This window comes from Dasypus novemcinctus, unplaced genomic scaffold (genome assembly GCF_030445035.2).
Source record: "Dasypus novemcinctus isolate mDasNov1 unplaced genomic scaffold, mDasNov1.1.hap2 scaffold_176, whole genome shotgun sequence".
In the NCBI taxonomy this organism is placed as follows: Eukaryota; Metazoa; Chordata; class Mammalia; order Cingulata; family Dasypodidae; genus Dasypus; species Dasypus novemcinctus.
In genome coordinates, this window is record NW_026688163.1 from 545,766 (window position 1) to 560,597 (window position 14,832).

The 14,832-nt window shown below is 71.8% G+C and overlaps 1 protein-coding gene across 1 annotated transcript in view; it reads right to left on the minus strand.

The window, feature by feature from the left end:
• Positions 1 to 3,357: 3,357 nt before the first annotated feature.
• The window catches only part of SLC6A18 (solute carrier family 6 member 18), a 23,282-nt gene continuing 11,807 nt past the window's right edge, over positions 3,358 to 14,832 (minus strand). The window contains exons 3-9 of the mRNA XM_058292648.1: positions 12,679 to 12,836; positions 11,139 to 11,267; positions 8,917 to 9,073; positions 7,028 to 7,232; positions 6,310 to 6,469; positions 4,377 to 4,539; positions 3,358 to 3,583 (exon numbers count right to left, since the gene is read on the minus strand). Of these exons, the coding sequence (XP_058148631.1) occupies positions 3,428 to 3,583; positions 4,377 to 4,539; positions 6,310 to 6,469; positions 7,028 to 7,232; positions 8,917 to 9,073; positions 11,139 to 11,267; positions 12,679 to 12,836 (1,128 nt within the window). The 3' untranslated portion in view covers positions 3,358 to 3,427. The remainder of the gene's footprint in view (positions 3,584 to 4,376; positions 4,540 to 6,309; positions 6,470 to 7,027; positions 7,233 to 8,916; positions 9,074 to 11,138; positions 11,268 to 12,678; positions 12,837 to 14,832) is intronic.

Below are 14,832 nucleotides of genomic sequence, written 5' to 3' on the forward strand. Positions count from 1 at the left end.
CGTCCAGGGGCCTCGAGCGAGGAGTGCGGGCGCCGCTGGAGGCTGGAGGAGGAGACGGTCTCCCCTCGAGCCTCGGGAGGAGCTGGTGACCCCCTGAGGCAGCCCAGGGAGGCCCTTTCCAGACCCCTGGCCCCTGGAGCGGTCACTAGCGAGGGAGCGCCCCTCGAGCCGCGGAGCTGGCGCCTTGTTACACAGCAGCGGGAACGGGCGCAGGGCTCATTCTCCAACCGAGCACGTCCCGGGCGTAGCGCCGAGTGGGGCCGGCGCGGCACCTGCGGCCCAGATGAGGCAGGGGCGGGCAGCTGGGGCGCCGCGCCCCCCTGTGCCCTGCCCAAGGCCCCCGGGGGTCTTGTTCAAACGCAGGTGCTGACGCCAAGAGCCGGCGGCAGGGCTCGTGCCCTCGCTGAGGCCGGGGAGGCCGTCTCCCCTGCGTGGCGCCCACGCCGCGTGGCGGGCCCTGGTGCGGCGCATTCCTGACGCCCTGGGGCAAAGCCCCGGCCCAGGGGTCCGCGCTCCTCCGCTCCAGGGGAGCGTTGCCGGGGACCCCGGGGCCTCCCGCAGCTTCAAGGACCCGAGGGGCCTTTCCTGGGGTCCCCTCCCCAGCCTCAGCCGAGGCCACACGGGGCGGCCGGCGGCCAGTCCCCACCAGGGCGCACACTGAGGTCTTCTCTGGGGCACTGCCCCCGGGCTGGTTCCAAGCACCTGGACGCGGCTGCCTCGGCCTCGAACCTGCGTCACCTGAGACCTCCCCCCCTCGCCCCTGCTGCGCAGCTGGCCCCTGGAGGTCCTCGGCCGCCCCCCTCCTCGTCCCTCCCACACAGCCGGCCCCTAGGGGCCTGTAGGCACCCTCCCTCCTCGCCCCTCCCACGCGGCCAGCCGCTGGGGGTCCTCGGCCACCCTCCCTCCTCACCCCTGCTGCGTGGCCGGTCCCTGGGGGTCCGCAGCCCCCCTCCCTCCTCACCCCTGCTGCGCGGCCGGTCCCTGGGGGCTGTCGGCCACCCTCCCTCCTCGCCCCTCCCACGCACCAGCCCCTGGGGGCCTGCGGCCGCCCTCCTTCCTCTCCCCTTTGCACGGCCGGCGGGGGTCCACAGTGGTGAGCCGCCAGTTTCCATAAACTCATCCTCAAACCTCGATGTTCTGCCGCTGCCCCCGCCCCGTGTTGACGACCGGCGGCCCCTGCCCAGGAAGGCACCGTGGGGGCTGCACCCGCGACTCTGAATCGGCCGACCAGGCTGTCCCCTGGGCCGTCACCCAAGCCAGTCGGGGGCTTCGGGGCCCCCCACGGTGGTCCAGGGACCGCCGGGACAGAGAACCCCTTCCCCCAGCGTTGAGAGTCAGCCTCCCCGAGGAAGCCACCCAGGAGGGAGGCAGGGCCGTGGGGTGCCCCGGGCCGACAGAGCCTGCTGGGAGCGGCCCCCCACGACCGGAGGGCGGGGCTCTGCGGCCCGGGGTCTCGCTCTACCTGGAACGCAGGCTGCCCAGGACCTCCCGGGGGTCCTCCAGGGCAGGGGACGCTGGACGCTGGAGGACGCCGCCGCGGGGGCCACTCGGCTCGGGCAGCTCCGTGCAGTGGCAGCCTCCGGCCGCCGCCTTCAGGCTGGCTGGGCGGGGTCTCGCCATCCCGGGGCAGGGGGGGCCCATCCCTGGGGGGTTGGCCTCTACACCCTGCGGCCGCGGGCGTGCTCAATGGCGGGGGCGTGCCTCCGTCTCACCTGGGTGGTGCACCTGCCCGTCCACCCACCCACCCCTCCCAGCCGCGTCGCCTGGGGCACGTGCGGCGGGCGGTGGGCGGTGGTGTCCTCGCCGTCCGGCCTCTCCTACTCGGCAGCCAGACGAGGACCCCGAGGCCGCAGGCATCATGCCCACAGCTGCCTGGCCCGGCCCCCAACTGGGAGTCAAGGGAGGGACGGTCGCTCTGCTGCGTCCGTGACGTCTTACGTCCAGCCCGGCCCGGCGAACGTGCTGTCGGCGTACAGGCCCAGCCGAGGACAGGGACGCCGAGACGCGGGCTGTGCAGACGGCCACGGCACGAGCCCCGGCCCCGAGAGGGCCCTCAGGCCGGGGGCTGCGCCTCGTTGGGAGCCGGTGCTCCTCTCCTGCATCCACATCAGTGGCGACAGCGCTGCGGGGGAGCCCTGGCCCCGCCCCACGACGCACGCCAGCGACGGGCACAGGGCCCGAGCTTGGCCACGCGCGCTGCCCTGCGATTCTTTTTTAGGAGGTATTGGGGAATTGAATCCTCAGACGTGGGAAGCAGGTGCTCGGGCACTGGGCTACACCCGCTCCCCTCTGCCCTTCGATTCCATGCCCAGGCTCCGGCAGAGAGGCCCAAAGGAACCGGCCCGAGAAAGGCGCCGAGAACCCGGGCACTCACCTTTCGGTGTACCCATTTCTGAGTGCTGTCGAGTGCCACTGGGCCGGAGGGAGTTCGAGTTTTGTGGGGGCGGCTGGCCTGGCATTCTGCGCAGTGTTTCCTGCGCAGCGAGCGGCCCTGGAGCTGGGCCCAGCGCGATGCACACCCGCTTTGTACTCCACCACGCCCCCAGGGGCTTCCAGGCAGAGGAGGGGGCCTTCTGCCCAGCAGCCCTGTCCTGAGCTCCCCTCAACAGGCACCTCGGCCACGCCCCTGGGGAGCCCGGCCTCGGAGCATGGTGCTGCAGCGCACACATGCCGACCCCCCGGCTGAGAAGGGCACGATGGGGGTCTGCCCGGACCCTGGACCCAGGAGCCCGCGCCCTGGGTCCTCACCCCCTGCCCAGACCCTCCCCCTGTGCCCATCGCCCCCCACCCTGCACCCACCCTGCACCCCGCCCTGCCCCTCTTACCCCTTACCCCATGCCCCTTACCCTGAACCCCTTGCCCCTTGCCCTTTGCCCCATGCGCTGCACCCCCCACCCTGCACCCCACCCTGTACCCCTCACCCCTTGCTCCATGCCCCTTGCCCTACACCCTGCACCCCCTGCCCTGTGCCCCCCATCCTGCACCCCCCCTGCACCTCTTACCCCTCACCCCATGCCCTTTGCCCCACGCACTGCACCCCGCATCCCACACCGTGCCTGCTTCGGCTGGGCCCACCCCCTTTTCTGCTGATGGGGGGCCCGCACATGAGCACGCCGGGCCGCCGGCAGGTCTGGCTCCCAGGCCACTTCCTGCGCAGACACCAGGGTGCCCAGGAGGTGGGGTGGCCCGCGGCCCTGAGATCCAGCTCCCCGGCGCGGGGAGCCCCATGGGAGGGGGCCGGGGGAGCTGAGTCACCGCCGGGAATGGGGTCTGGGGGCTCGCGGGCTGGGAGGCCGCGGAGGGGTGCGGGGTGGGGGTGCGAGGGCGGCGGGAGCAGCAAACACACGAGGCTGGGGTGACACCGAGTGTAATGGGTGCTGACGCCCCGTGAGCGGCACGGGCCTGGGGTCCCCCGCAGCCCCCCGCCTCAGCGGGCGCCGTCCTGCCCCCTCCGTCTCCGCCAGGCCAGCAGCCGGGCCAGCGCCACCGCGAGGACGCCCAGCGCGGGCACGACGGCCAGGAGCGCGCTCACCACCTGCACCCAGCCAGGGTAGAGCTTCTCCTGCCGGCCCGGGAACTGCGCCTGCGGGCAAGAGGCGTGAGCCGAGGCGGGCCATCTGGGGTCGGCCCCCACCTGCCGCTCGCCTCGGCCCTCCTGGAGCGGGGGGCAGGGGCTCACTCCAGAGCGGTGGGAACGGGGGCGTCCGCCGCGGCCGCACAGGCAGGGGGGCGAGGGCATGCGCGCGTGGAGCTCTGCCGGGGCCAGGCCTGGGGTCGGGGCGTCGGGCAGGGGCCTCGTGGTCCATGGGGCACCCTGGGCACTGGGACTCCCCTGGCCCCTCCGTCTCCACGCAAAGACCCACCCAGCTGAGGTCGTGTGAGGAAGGAGCAGGGGGCTCTAGAGGGAGAACCACGGGCACGTGGAAAGCATGGGGGGGTCCCTGCACCCCCTCAGACCAGCCGCGGGGCTCACTTTCTCAGGACTGGCCACGGCCGACCACCCACGGAGCACCTGCTGCCCTGGAGGGGACGCGCTGGCCCCTAAACGGGCTCGGCAGCGGGTCGGGGCACCTGCGGCCTCCTCTGGCCGTGCACCGGGCTCAGCCGGTCCCAGCTGCTGGCCGCCCACCCACAGAGAGGCGGGCGCGAGGCCAGCTCCACCCGTGGAGGGCAAGGTGCCCCTGACCCCGGCGATCTGGAGGCCATGTGGACCCACTTCCCTGGCCAGGCCCAAGGCCGAGGTCCCTGGCCACCTCTGGCCACCGGGGTTTTGCGCAGCTGTCCCAGAGGACATTCTGCCCCCAGTTTGCCAGGCAGAGGCGGGCAGGCGCCGTCCTCCGTGCCACCCTCCCCGGGGCCCCCACGGAAGCACCTACGTATTGGGGGTCCCAGGCCCTGTAGCTCGGCGCCTTCCAGGCCAGCATCCCGATGTAGGCCACGAAGATGGTCAGCAGCAGCAGGGGGCTGGCGACCCTCCACGTCCCCTGCCAGTAGAGGCTGGGCCGCCTGCCGGTCATCCAGGCCACGTCGTCACAGAACCTGCGCGGGACCCCTGGCCTCAGGCGCTGCTGCCCGCGGGGACCCGCCCCGCGCCCCAGAGCCCGCCTCCACCTTGGGGAACCCATCTGGTCCACCAGTGGCCCCAGCAGGAAGCTGCCCTGTCCATGGGGCTCGGCTCCTGAGGGTCACTCTCTCCCCCCGTCCTAAGGGTCATCGGCAGCTGCGCAGCGGGGCCCTGACAGCTGAGTCCGCTGGCACAGGCGCCTGGGCAGGCGGCGCTCCTGGGGGCTCAGGGCGTCCACTCGGACACCACGGAGGGGTCAGACCTGGGGTGAGTCCCACCCAGACAGGGCCCCCAGCCCCTGCCCCTCGGCGGGGGTGAGAAGGGGAGGGGGCTGGCCCAGGGAGCCCACCTGGCTGGGTTCCTGGCAAGAGGTAAGGAGCCACCCCTGCCCCATCCTGCCCCAAAGATGGACAGTGGTGACGGCTGGGCCAGCACCTCCTGGACACAGCAGCCAGAGGCGGGTGGTGCCCTGGGCAGTAGAGACGGCTGGGCCCGAGGGGTCGGGCACTGCCGGGGGTCCCCAGGCCGCCATGCCTGGCCCACCTTGGCAGGTGTGGGAGAGCCCACCTTGGCCTGTCACTTTTCCACTGAGGGGACTGGGAAGTTACCCCAGGGTGATGGAGATGTGCAGGGATCCCAGCCCCCCAGTTCCCCGAGGAAGGGGCACCCCTCCACCCCCCGTGACGGGGCGCGCTGGCCCCACGCAGCTCTGCAACGTCACCTCCCCTGCTCTGCCCACACCCCAGCCCATCCCGCCTCCCGGGGCGTCCTGTGGCCCCTGGAGCTCTGCATCCGGTGCTGCTGCCCTGGACGGAGAAGCAAGGGCTCGAGAGGGAGCCTGGCCAGGGCAGGTCGCCCCGCGGCCGGGACTCCAGGGCCCCGATGCGGTGGCCTGGGGAGGCGGCTGCCCCTCCCTGAGCCAGGCCCCCGCAGCCTGACCTTCCGAGGCCCGGCCCCTCTCCCGCCCCCGCTGGGGGCCACAAGGTGTCTCCCCGCTGGCAGCACCAAGCCAGGCACTGGCGCGGCCCCTGCGCGCCCTGCGCACCCTCCCCTCCTGCCAGCTCCGCCTCCGGGCGGCTCCTGAAGGTTCCTGGGCGCCCGGCTGCCATGCTGCTCCCCAGGTTACAGGACGGGCTCTGGGGCCACGACCGCCCTTGTCCACCCCTCCTCAGGGCCGGGTGCGCTCCGGCCACCAAGCCGGCGGCCCTCCCTGGGCAGTGGTCAGCTCGGGCTCCATACCCTCCCTGGGGCCCGGCCTCACGGGGCTGCCGCTCTCTGGTCCAGGCTCCGGGCAGGAGTGACCCCAGGAAAGGGGAGGCCCCGGCCAGGCCGAGGGACGGCGTGCGTGCCGCCCAGGACGGGCCACGGCCCCGAGGTCCCGCGGGCCTGAGGCCGGAGTGCGCGTGGCTGGGCGGCTGTGCCCCAGGCCCTCCGACGCCTGCTGCCGCGCTCCTCCAGGCACCCGGGCCCTCAGAACCTGCCGTGGCTCCCCAGCCCCCCGAGCTGCAGGGCTCTGCCCTGGACGCAGCGCATTGGGGGCTGGGGGTCCTCTGGGGGACCCGGGTCACCACGTTACCCCCTACAGAGGGACGGGACGCCCGCCCCGGACAGCAGAGCCTTCTGGGGCCTGGCTGCGCCCGTGCCCTGCCCACCATCCCAGAGGCCCCGCGCGGGAAGGAGCCGGGGAAGGGGCCGGGGAAGGGGCCGGGGAAGCGGCCGGGGAAGGGGCTGGGGAAGCAGCGCACCGCCGCAGCCCGTAGACGAACACGACACCCGTGACTTCCAGGAAGGCCAAGAGGATGAGGCTGAGAGCAGCCACGTGGCTGTCGAAGACCTCCAGCAGGTAGAGCCCGGAGCGCAGCGTGAAGCAGGTGGCCAAGAGGAAGCAGCCCAGGCAGGCCAGCCCTGCAGGGCGGGGGCGCTGGACATGGCCGGACACCAAGCCCCCACTGGCCACCAGCCCCTGGCCAGCCACCAGCCCACCCCACTGGCCACCAGCCCACCCCACCGGCCACCAGACCCCCTGCCGGCCACCAGCCCACCCCCGGCCACCGGACACCCTGCCGGCCACCAGCCCACCCCCGGCCACCAGACCCCCTGCTGGCCACCAGCCCCCCCCCATTGGCCACCAGCCCACCCCACCGGCCACCAGCAACCCCCCAGGCCACCGGCCTCCCCCTGGCCACCAGACCCCCTGCTGGCCACCAGCCCCCCAGCCCACCCCCCCGGCCACTGGACCCCCTGCTGGCCACCAGCCCCCCCCCCATTGGCCACCGGCCCCGCCCCAGGCACCGGCCCACCCCTGCCAGCCCATCCCTCCAGCTCGCCTCCTGCCCCTCCCCCGGCCCTTCCCCCACCTGCCCCTCCCTCCCTGCTGCCCCCGCCCGGCCTGCCCCAGCCCTTCTCCCACCCTCCCATCTCTTGCAGGACGATGGGTTTTCCAGGGCTGTGCTGTCCACTCACCAGTGAAGGCCTCCTTGGGGACCGACCTGGGCACGACCCCCATGTCCAGGAGCGGCGTGATGACCCCCTCCATGTTCCCGAACATGGACGACAGGCCCAGGGCCAGCAGCATCGCGAAGAGCAGCACAGACCACGCGGCGGAGCCCGGCAGGTGCAGCACGGCCTCGGCCAGGACCACGAAGGCCAGCCCGGGGCCGGAGACGCCCTGCAACGCACGCCCGCGGCCCCGCTGCAGCGCCCGCGCCCGCGCCCTCCCCCAGCCGCGCAGCGCCCCCGGGCCGCGGGGTGTGGGTCACACGCCCATACACACACGTGTGCACACACCCACGCCCTCGCCCAGCCTGCGCAGGCACCGAGTCACGTGCCCTGCACCATGTGCCCATACACACGCATGTGCACACACCCCACGCCCTCGCCCAGCCTGCGCAGGCACCAAGTCACGTGCCCTGCACCATGTGCCCATACACACGCATGTGCACACACCCCACGCCTTCACCCAGCCTGCGCAGGCACCGAGTCACGTGCCCTGTGCCATGTGCCTGTACACACGCGCGTGCACACACCCCACGCCCTCACCCAGCTGTGCAGCGCCGCGGGGCGTGGGTCACATGCCTGTACACATGTGTGTGCACACACCCCGCGCCCTCACCCAGCCTGCGCAGGCACCGAGTCACGTGCCCTGTGCCACGTGCCTCTACACACGCGTGTGCACACACCCTGCACCCTCACCCAGCCTGTGCAGGCACCTGGGCCACATGCCGTGGGTCACATGCCCATACACACGCGTGTACACACACCCCATGCCCTCACCCAGCCTGTGCAGGCACCCTGGGCCACGTGCTGTGGGTCACATGCCCATACACATGCGTGTGCACACACCCCGTGCCCTCACCCAGCCTGTGCAGGCACCCTGGGCCACGTGCTATAGGTCACATGCCCATACACACGCGTGTGCACATACCCCATGCCCTCACCCAGGCCTATGCAGGCACCCTGGGCCACGTGCTGTGGGTCACATGCCCATACACATGCGTGTGCACACACCCCCGTGCCCTCACCCAGCCTGTGCAGGCACCCTGGGCCATGTGCTATAGGTCACACGCCTGTACACACATGTGTGCACATACCCCATGCCCTCACCCAGGCCTATGCAGGCACTGAGTCACATGCCCTGAGCCACGTGCCTGTACACGTGTGTACACACCCCATGCCCTCACCCAGTCTGCAGGTGCCCTGAGCCACGTGTGTGCATGCACCCGTGCCCTCACCCTGGCCTGTGCAGGTGCCCTGAGCCATGTGCTCTGGGCCACACGCCCATACATGTGTGTGCACATACGCCCAGCACCCTGACACACGTGTGTGCACATGCCCTGAGCCACACACTGTACATGCGCCCCATGCTCTGAAAGTGTGTGCACGTGCCCTGAGCCACACGTTGTACATGCACCCCACGCCCTGACACGTGTGTGCATGTGTGCACAGCGCTGGTCCCTGAGCCTTCGGGCTCTGCCCTGACAAGCTGCATTTTCCCTGCAGGAGGAAACGCCCCTCCTTTGAGAACCTGCAGCCGGGGGGTGAGCTGGGCTGGGGCGCCCACCTACTCCGTCCTGCTTGAGGACCAGCCCTGCCGGTGCCCCCCACCACGTGCCCAGGTCCCCAGGCAGTCGCCGGCCCCAGCGTGGCCGCCCCGCCCTCTTCCTGGGGTCCGGCGTCTGCGCCCCAGCCCTGCTCTCCCTGGCGCCCGCTGCACACAACATGGGGGGCAGCCAAGCGGGGCTGCAGGGCAGGGCCGAGGCCTTCCTGGGGTGCCTCGGCAGGCTGCCTGGCCGGGCAGCGGGGTCCGCGCCCTGTGCCCCGGGGCAGCCCCTTGCCCACGTGGGCACCTGTACCTTGTCCAGGAAGTCCTGCAGGCGGCAGGAGGCCAGCGGGAGCGCAGCCACCCTGTGGGGCTGCGTGGCGTTCAGGTGCGCCAGCGCGGCCGCGTAGTCGTCGCGGGAGAGGCTCTGGTCAGGGAGCTCGAAGGCGTTGGTGAGGCAGACGATGTTCCTGGGAGCAGGTGAGCCCGGGGGAGCCCGTTGGCCGGGGCGGGTGCACGGCTGCCCCCAGCTCCCGGGGCCCAGGACCGGCACCGTCACAGGGCGGGCAAGGGACTGCCACCCGGCCTCGGAGCGCGGGCCTGCGCCGGCACTGGGGGCCACGTCCAGACAAGGGTGGGGAGGAGGCTTTGGGGCTGCAGCCCAGCCCCACCCCCGTGGGGCCCGGAGGCTGCTTTATGTGTTCTCTGGTACTTCGGAAAGTCACTGGGCATTTGTCTGCTCACCAGGGGCGGCCAGGCCGGGGTCCCCATCATCGGCCCCGCGAGCTGGGGAAATGCCGGTGGACCCCTGGCCCCGCCAGCAGCTCAGGCCGAGAAAGAGAAGGGCGATGGAACGGGCAGGGGTGCACATGGGGGCGCTGGCACGGCCCCGGCAGCACCAGGAGGCCACGGAGGAGCCGAGCAGCTGCCGTGGGGAGCGGAAGGGTCCACTAGGCCACGGCCAGGGCCGGCCACGGGTGAGGGAGGCCTGAGGGGCACAGCTCGGTGGTGTGAGAGGACGCTGCTGGGCGGGCACCACGGTCGGATGCTGCTGGCCACAAGGCCGCCCGGGAAGGTGGTTTGTGCTGCAGCTGAGGCCCCACGCCTGTGGGCTTGAGTGGCGGGCGCCGTGCCATGCGGCGTGGAGGGGCTGCGCCCTGCAGCGTCCCCCTTCCCACCCTGGGCCGAGCTAGCCTGGTGCAGGGGTGCAGGAAAATGCTCGCCCCAGCCTCGACCACCCCATTTCAGCCACACGTGGCGTGGGGAGCAGACGAGGGCCCCGTGAAGGGGGCACTCAGGCTGGCGGTCACTCAGACGGTCCCAGACGCTGCGGCCCCCTGGCCGCTGGGCTGCCTTCGTGCCGTGGAGGAGGGGGTGCTCAGCTCCAGCCCACCTGGATGCTCACCGCCACCGTCCAGCACCTGCGCATCCCCATGCCTGCCCCTCCTGTCCTGGCCGGGTGACTGGCACAGCCGCTGAGGGCGGGCGACGCGGTTGCCCACGTGGGGACTTCCGAGGCGGGCTGCCCTGTGCGCTGTCCCTGGCCGCTGCCCGCTCGGCACCAGCAGCCCCCGGGCCTGTGTGGCACCAAAATGTCTCTGGATGGTGCCAGTGTCCTGCAAGATCGCCCCGTGCTGGGGCCTCCCTCGGTGGCTTTTCGGTGAGCACACGTGCCTGGCGGGCACCTGTCAGCTAGAGGGAGAGCCCCACGGCCTCCTGCCGCCTGGCGTGGCGACAACTGCGGGCTTCTGGCCCTGGCCCTGGGCGCGTTAATCGCCGGAAGCCTTTCCCTGAGGTCTGCGGCCAAGTCCGAAGGCCAGCGTGGGCAGGCCGCCCCTCGGAGGCTCCAGGCCAGGTGCTGGCGGCCTCTCCTGGCTTCCGGGGGCCCCTGCGCCCTCCCGGGGCTTCCCCGTGCCTCTGTCCTCTTCCCTCTGACCGAGCTCCGTCTGCCCAGCTCCTGGGAGCCCCCCAGCCAGGAGGGGCTCCCCTCAAGGCCCTTAACTCAGGCACATCCACAAAGACGCTATTTTCTGAGTTTCCAGGTGGACACGAACTTAGGGGGACTCCGTTCAACCCACTGCACTTGGGAAGTGAAACACGCTTCCAGAAGGTTCTTTATGAATCCTGTGGGACCCCAGGGGCTGGCGCGCTGTGGAATGCACACCTTCCCAGAAAGCCCATGAGCATGTCAGGCTCACCTGTGCAGTCAGCCCACCCGTCCAGACACACTCACCTGTCCAGTTGGCCCACCTGTCCAAGTGTCTCACCTGTCCTGTCACCCCACCTGTTCAAGTGTCTCACCTGTCCAGTCGTCCCACCTGTCCAGTCGTCCCACCCGTCAGTCGTCCTACCTGTCCAGTCGTCCTACCTGTCCAAGTGTCTCATCTGTCCAGTTGTCCTACCTGTCTAGTCCTACCTGTCTAAGTGTGTCACCCGTCCAGTCGTCTCACCCATCCAGTCGACCCACCTGTCCAGTCGTCCCACCCGTCCAGTCGTCTCACCCATCCGGTCATCCCACCTGTCCAGTCGTCCCACCTGTCCAGGCACTGCCCGTAGTCATTGGTGGCCTTGAACCCCAGGACGGAGAAGATGGCGATGGAGGCGTAGAGGGACGTCATGCTGTTCACGAGGGCAACGGTCACAGCGTCCTTCCTGCAGTCGTTCCTGGACACACGCCGCAGCTCGGGTTAGGGCCCTGCCCGCCAAGGCGCAGCCCACCCGCTCCCCAAGGACACCCTGACTGAACCTGGGACCTGCTCGTGCCGGCCCAGAAACGCTGCCCCTTCCGGTGGGCTCAGGACCGACTCCTCCCCCTGCTCCCCCCACTCCTCCCCCCACTCCTTATCCTCATCCTCTCCCCTCCCTCCTCCCCCTCCCTCCCCCCATTGTCCCCCCAGACCCAGGCTCCCGACACTGGGTCCTTGGGGGGGCGGACAGCGAACAGCGGGGTCACACCCGCGGCCTTGGGGTGTCTGCACCCAGCCTTGGTGACGGCGCACGGCGTCGGGGTCACCCAGGACGGGCTGCGCTGCCCGCGTGCCGGCCCAGCTATGCCCCCGGAGCTCCGTGCCCCCCTCTGCTCGTTGACGCCTCTGGGGTCAGGGTGGCCCCACGACCTGCAGCTCTGCACCCGTTCTCCATGCCCCCTGCGGGGTTCCCGGCTCCCCCACCCGCCCCGCTGGCCGCCTCCTCCCTGTGCGGTTTGCCCACAACCCTGCCTGGCGGACACGGCCCGGCCCCCAAGGACCTGCTCTCCTGCCCCACCCAAGGTCATTCACACCCGCCCCACCCCGGCCTGGCCCACGTCCCCTCCAGCGGCGCCCCCGACCCCGGCGCAAAGCGACCGAGGGACTGAAGCACCCCGGGGTCCCCCAAGGCCTTGGCCGGGGAGAGCGGGGAGCCTGGAGAGGGCTCCGAGAGGACCCCCCGAGTGCGCAAAGCCCGCTTGGGCCTGACACGAGCGTGGACGCGTGCCCAGGGACCCCAGCTCTCGCGTCGAGGGGCAGGACCACCCGGCCCCCCCGGGCGTTGTTTCCTGTGCCACCAGACCTCAAGGTGGGGGGGACGGTGACACCCAGACTGGGTTTGTTTAAGGCCATCGCGCCTGGCGAGGCAACTGATGACCCGGTGGGATGGCGCCCTGGGCCCCATAAAGCCGGCGCGTCTGGGGCGCCTGCCCCGCTCCGGGGCCCGGAGCCGCTGGGGAGGACAGGAGCGCGCAGGCCCTCCCCTGCGTTCACGGCGCGTGCGTCACGGCCGTGGGTAGCTGGGGCATCGCCCGCGGGCCTTCTTTGATTGCCCGGCAGCCTTCCCCGCAGCCCCTCCCGGAACGTGCCGGAAGCTGGCCTGGCCGCTCTGCCCCCCCAGCCCTCGGCACACCTGGCCTCACGGGTGACTCACTCGTTGCTAGAACACCCCTGAGGCCTTCGGGGGCCTCCGAGGCGGCAGGAAGCGCTTATCGCGAGGCTGCGGCGGCCACGAGCCCGGCTGGCCGCGTTCCCGGGCGGGCGGCTCCGCAGGAGGCTCCGCGGCCTCCCCAGGTGGGTCACACAGCCCCGGGCGCCAGGCGACCTACCTGGGCGGGTTGTAGCTTGCGAACGCAATGTGACCCCCGAAGGCCAGGGACAGAGAGAAGAAGATCTGGGTGGCCGCGTCCAGCCACACCCGCGGGCTCTGCAGGGTCTGCATCTGCAACGAGGGGGCCACGTGCGCTTGCCGGATGCCCAGGGGTCCCTGAGGCCCCCGCGGGACAAGGGTGCAGCACCCGAGGAAGCAGCACCGTGCTGACGCAGTGGACGTCCGCCGAGGCCCACCGGCCCCGGGGCTCAGGCCTGGGCACCGGCCACACAAGCGCCCGCCTGTCCTGCTTGTCCTGGACCAGGGCTGAAGGGCCCCCTGGGTGCTCCCAGGGTGCCTGCTGCTGGCGGCTGGGCACACGCACCCACCAGCACCCAGAGCTGCCAGGCGGCCGCCCACTCCAAGCCCCTCTCCAGCCCTGTTCCCTCCCCCCTCCCCCCCGCTGGGTCCTGCTCCGGGGACCTGGCCAGCAGTTGTGATGCTGTCCTGCCAGGCCCGACCTGCCCGCCGGCCCCGTCCCTGACCCGGGTCCCCCCCCGTCCCGTCCCTGACCTGGGTCCCCCCCCGTCCCATCCCTGACCCGGGTCCCCTCCCTGTCCCCATCCCTGACCCGGGTCCCCTCCCTGTCCCCATCCCTGACCTGGGTCCCTCTCCATCCCCTCCCTGACCCGTGTCCCTCTCCCCATTGTCCCCTCCCTGACCCGGTCCCCCTCCCCATTGTCCCCTCCCTGACCTGGGTCCCCCCCGTCCCCATCCCTGATCTGGGTCCCCTCCCCGTCCCCTCCCTGACCCATGTCCCTCTCCCTATTGTCCCCTCCCTGACCCGGTCCCCCTCCCCATTGTCCCCTCCCTGACCTGGGTTCCCCCCCATCCCCATCCCTGATCTGGGTCCCCTCCCTGTCCCCTCCCTGACCCGTGTTCCTCTCCCTGTCCCTGTCCCTGACCAGGGTCCCCCTCCCTGTCCCTGACCTGGGTCCCTCCTCGTCATCCCCTCCCTGACCCAGTTCCCCCCCCGTCCCCGTCCCTGACCCGGGTCCCCCCCATCCCGTCCCTGACCCGTGTCCCTCTCCCTGTCCCTGTCCCTGACCCGGGTCCCCTCCCCATCCCATCCCTTACCTCGGTCCCCTCCCCGTCATCCCCGTCCCTGACCCGGTCCCCTCCCTGTCCCCATCCCTGACCCGGGTCCCCTCCCCATCCCCTCCCTTACCTCGGTCCCCTCCCCGTCATCCCCGTCCCTGACCCGGTCCCCTCCCTGTCCCCATCCCTGACCCGGGTCCCCTCCCCATCCCCGTCCTGACCCGGGTCCCCTCCCCATCCCCTCCCTGACCTGGGTCCCCTCTCCGTCCCCTCCCTGACCGTGTCCCTCTCCCCATTGTCCCCTCCCTGACCCGGTCCCCCTCCCCATTGTCCCCTCCCTGACCTGGGTCCCCCCCCCCCGTCCCCATCCCTGACCTGGGTCCCCCCCCCGCCCCCATCCCTGACCTGGGTCCCCCCCCGCCCCATCCCTGACCTGGGTCCCCTCCCTGTCCCCTCCCTGACCCGTGTTCCTCTCCCTGTCCCTGTCCCTGACCAGGGTACCCCTCCCTGTCCCTGACCTGGGTCCCTCCTCGTCATCCCCTCCCTGACCCAGGTCCCCCCCGCGTCCCCATCCCTGACCCGGTCCCCCTCCCCATTGTCCCCCTCCCTGACCTGGGTCCCCCCCGTCCCCCTTCCTGACCTGGGTCCCCCCACCCCCGTCCCCATCCCTGACTCGGGTCCCTCTCCCCGCCCTCTCTGTGGCCACCCCTCCCACTCCTGCTGGACACTCCCTGGGGAGGAAGGCAGGCCCATGCAGGTGCTGGACGCTCTCCTGGGGAGGTCGGGCATGGAGCGAGGGGAGCCTGGAGAGCCGTGGTATCAACAGGGGCCAGCAGGGGCGGACGTCCTGGCTCCTGGGACCCCGGCCTGGTGGGCGCTTGCGGCTGGACAAGCCTCAGAACCTCTGGCTCCACCTGGCCCCCGGAACCCCGGCCCGACCCCCCAGCCCCTGCCTTGCTGGTCTCCACTTACCTTCCCCACAGGCTCCCAAGTCAGCGTGCCCCGCCCCTGCCCTGCCCCCAAGCTGGCCTCCACCCGGAGACCCCCACTGTCCCCTTGCCCTGGCCCGCACCCA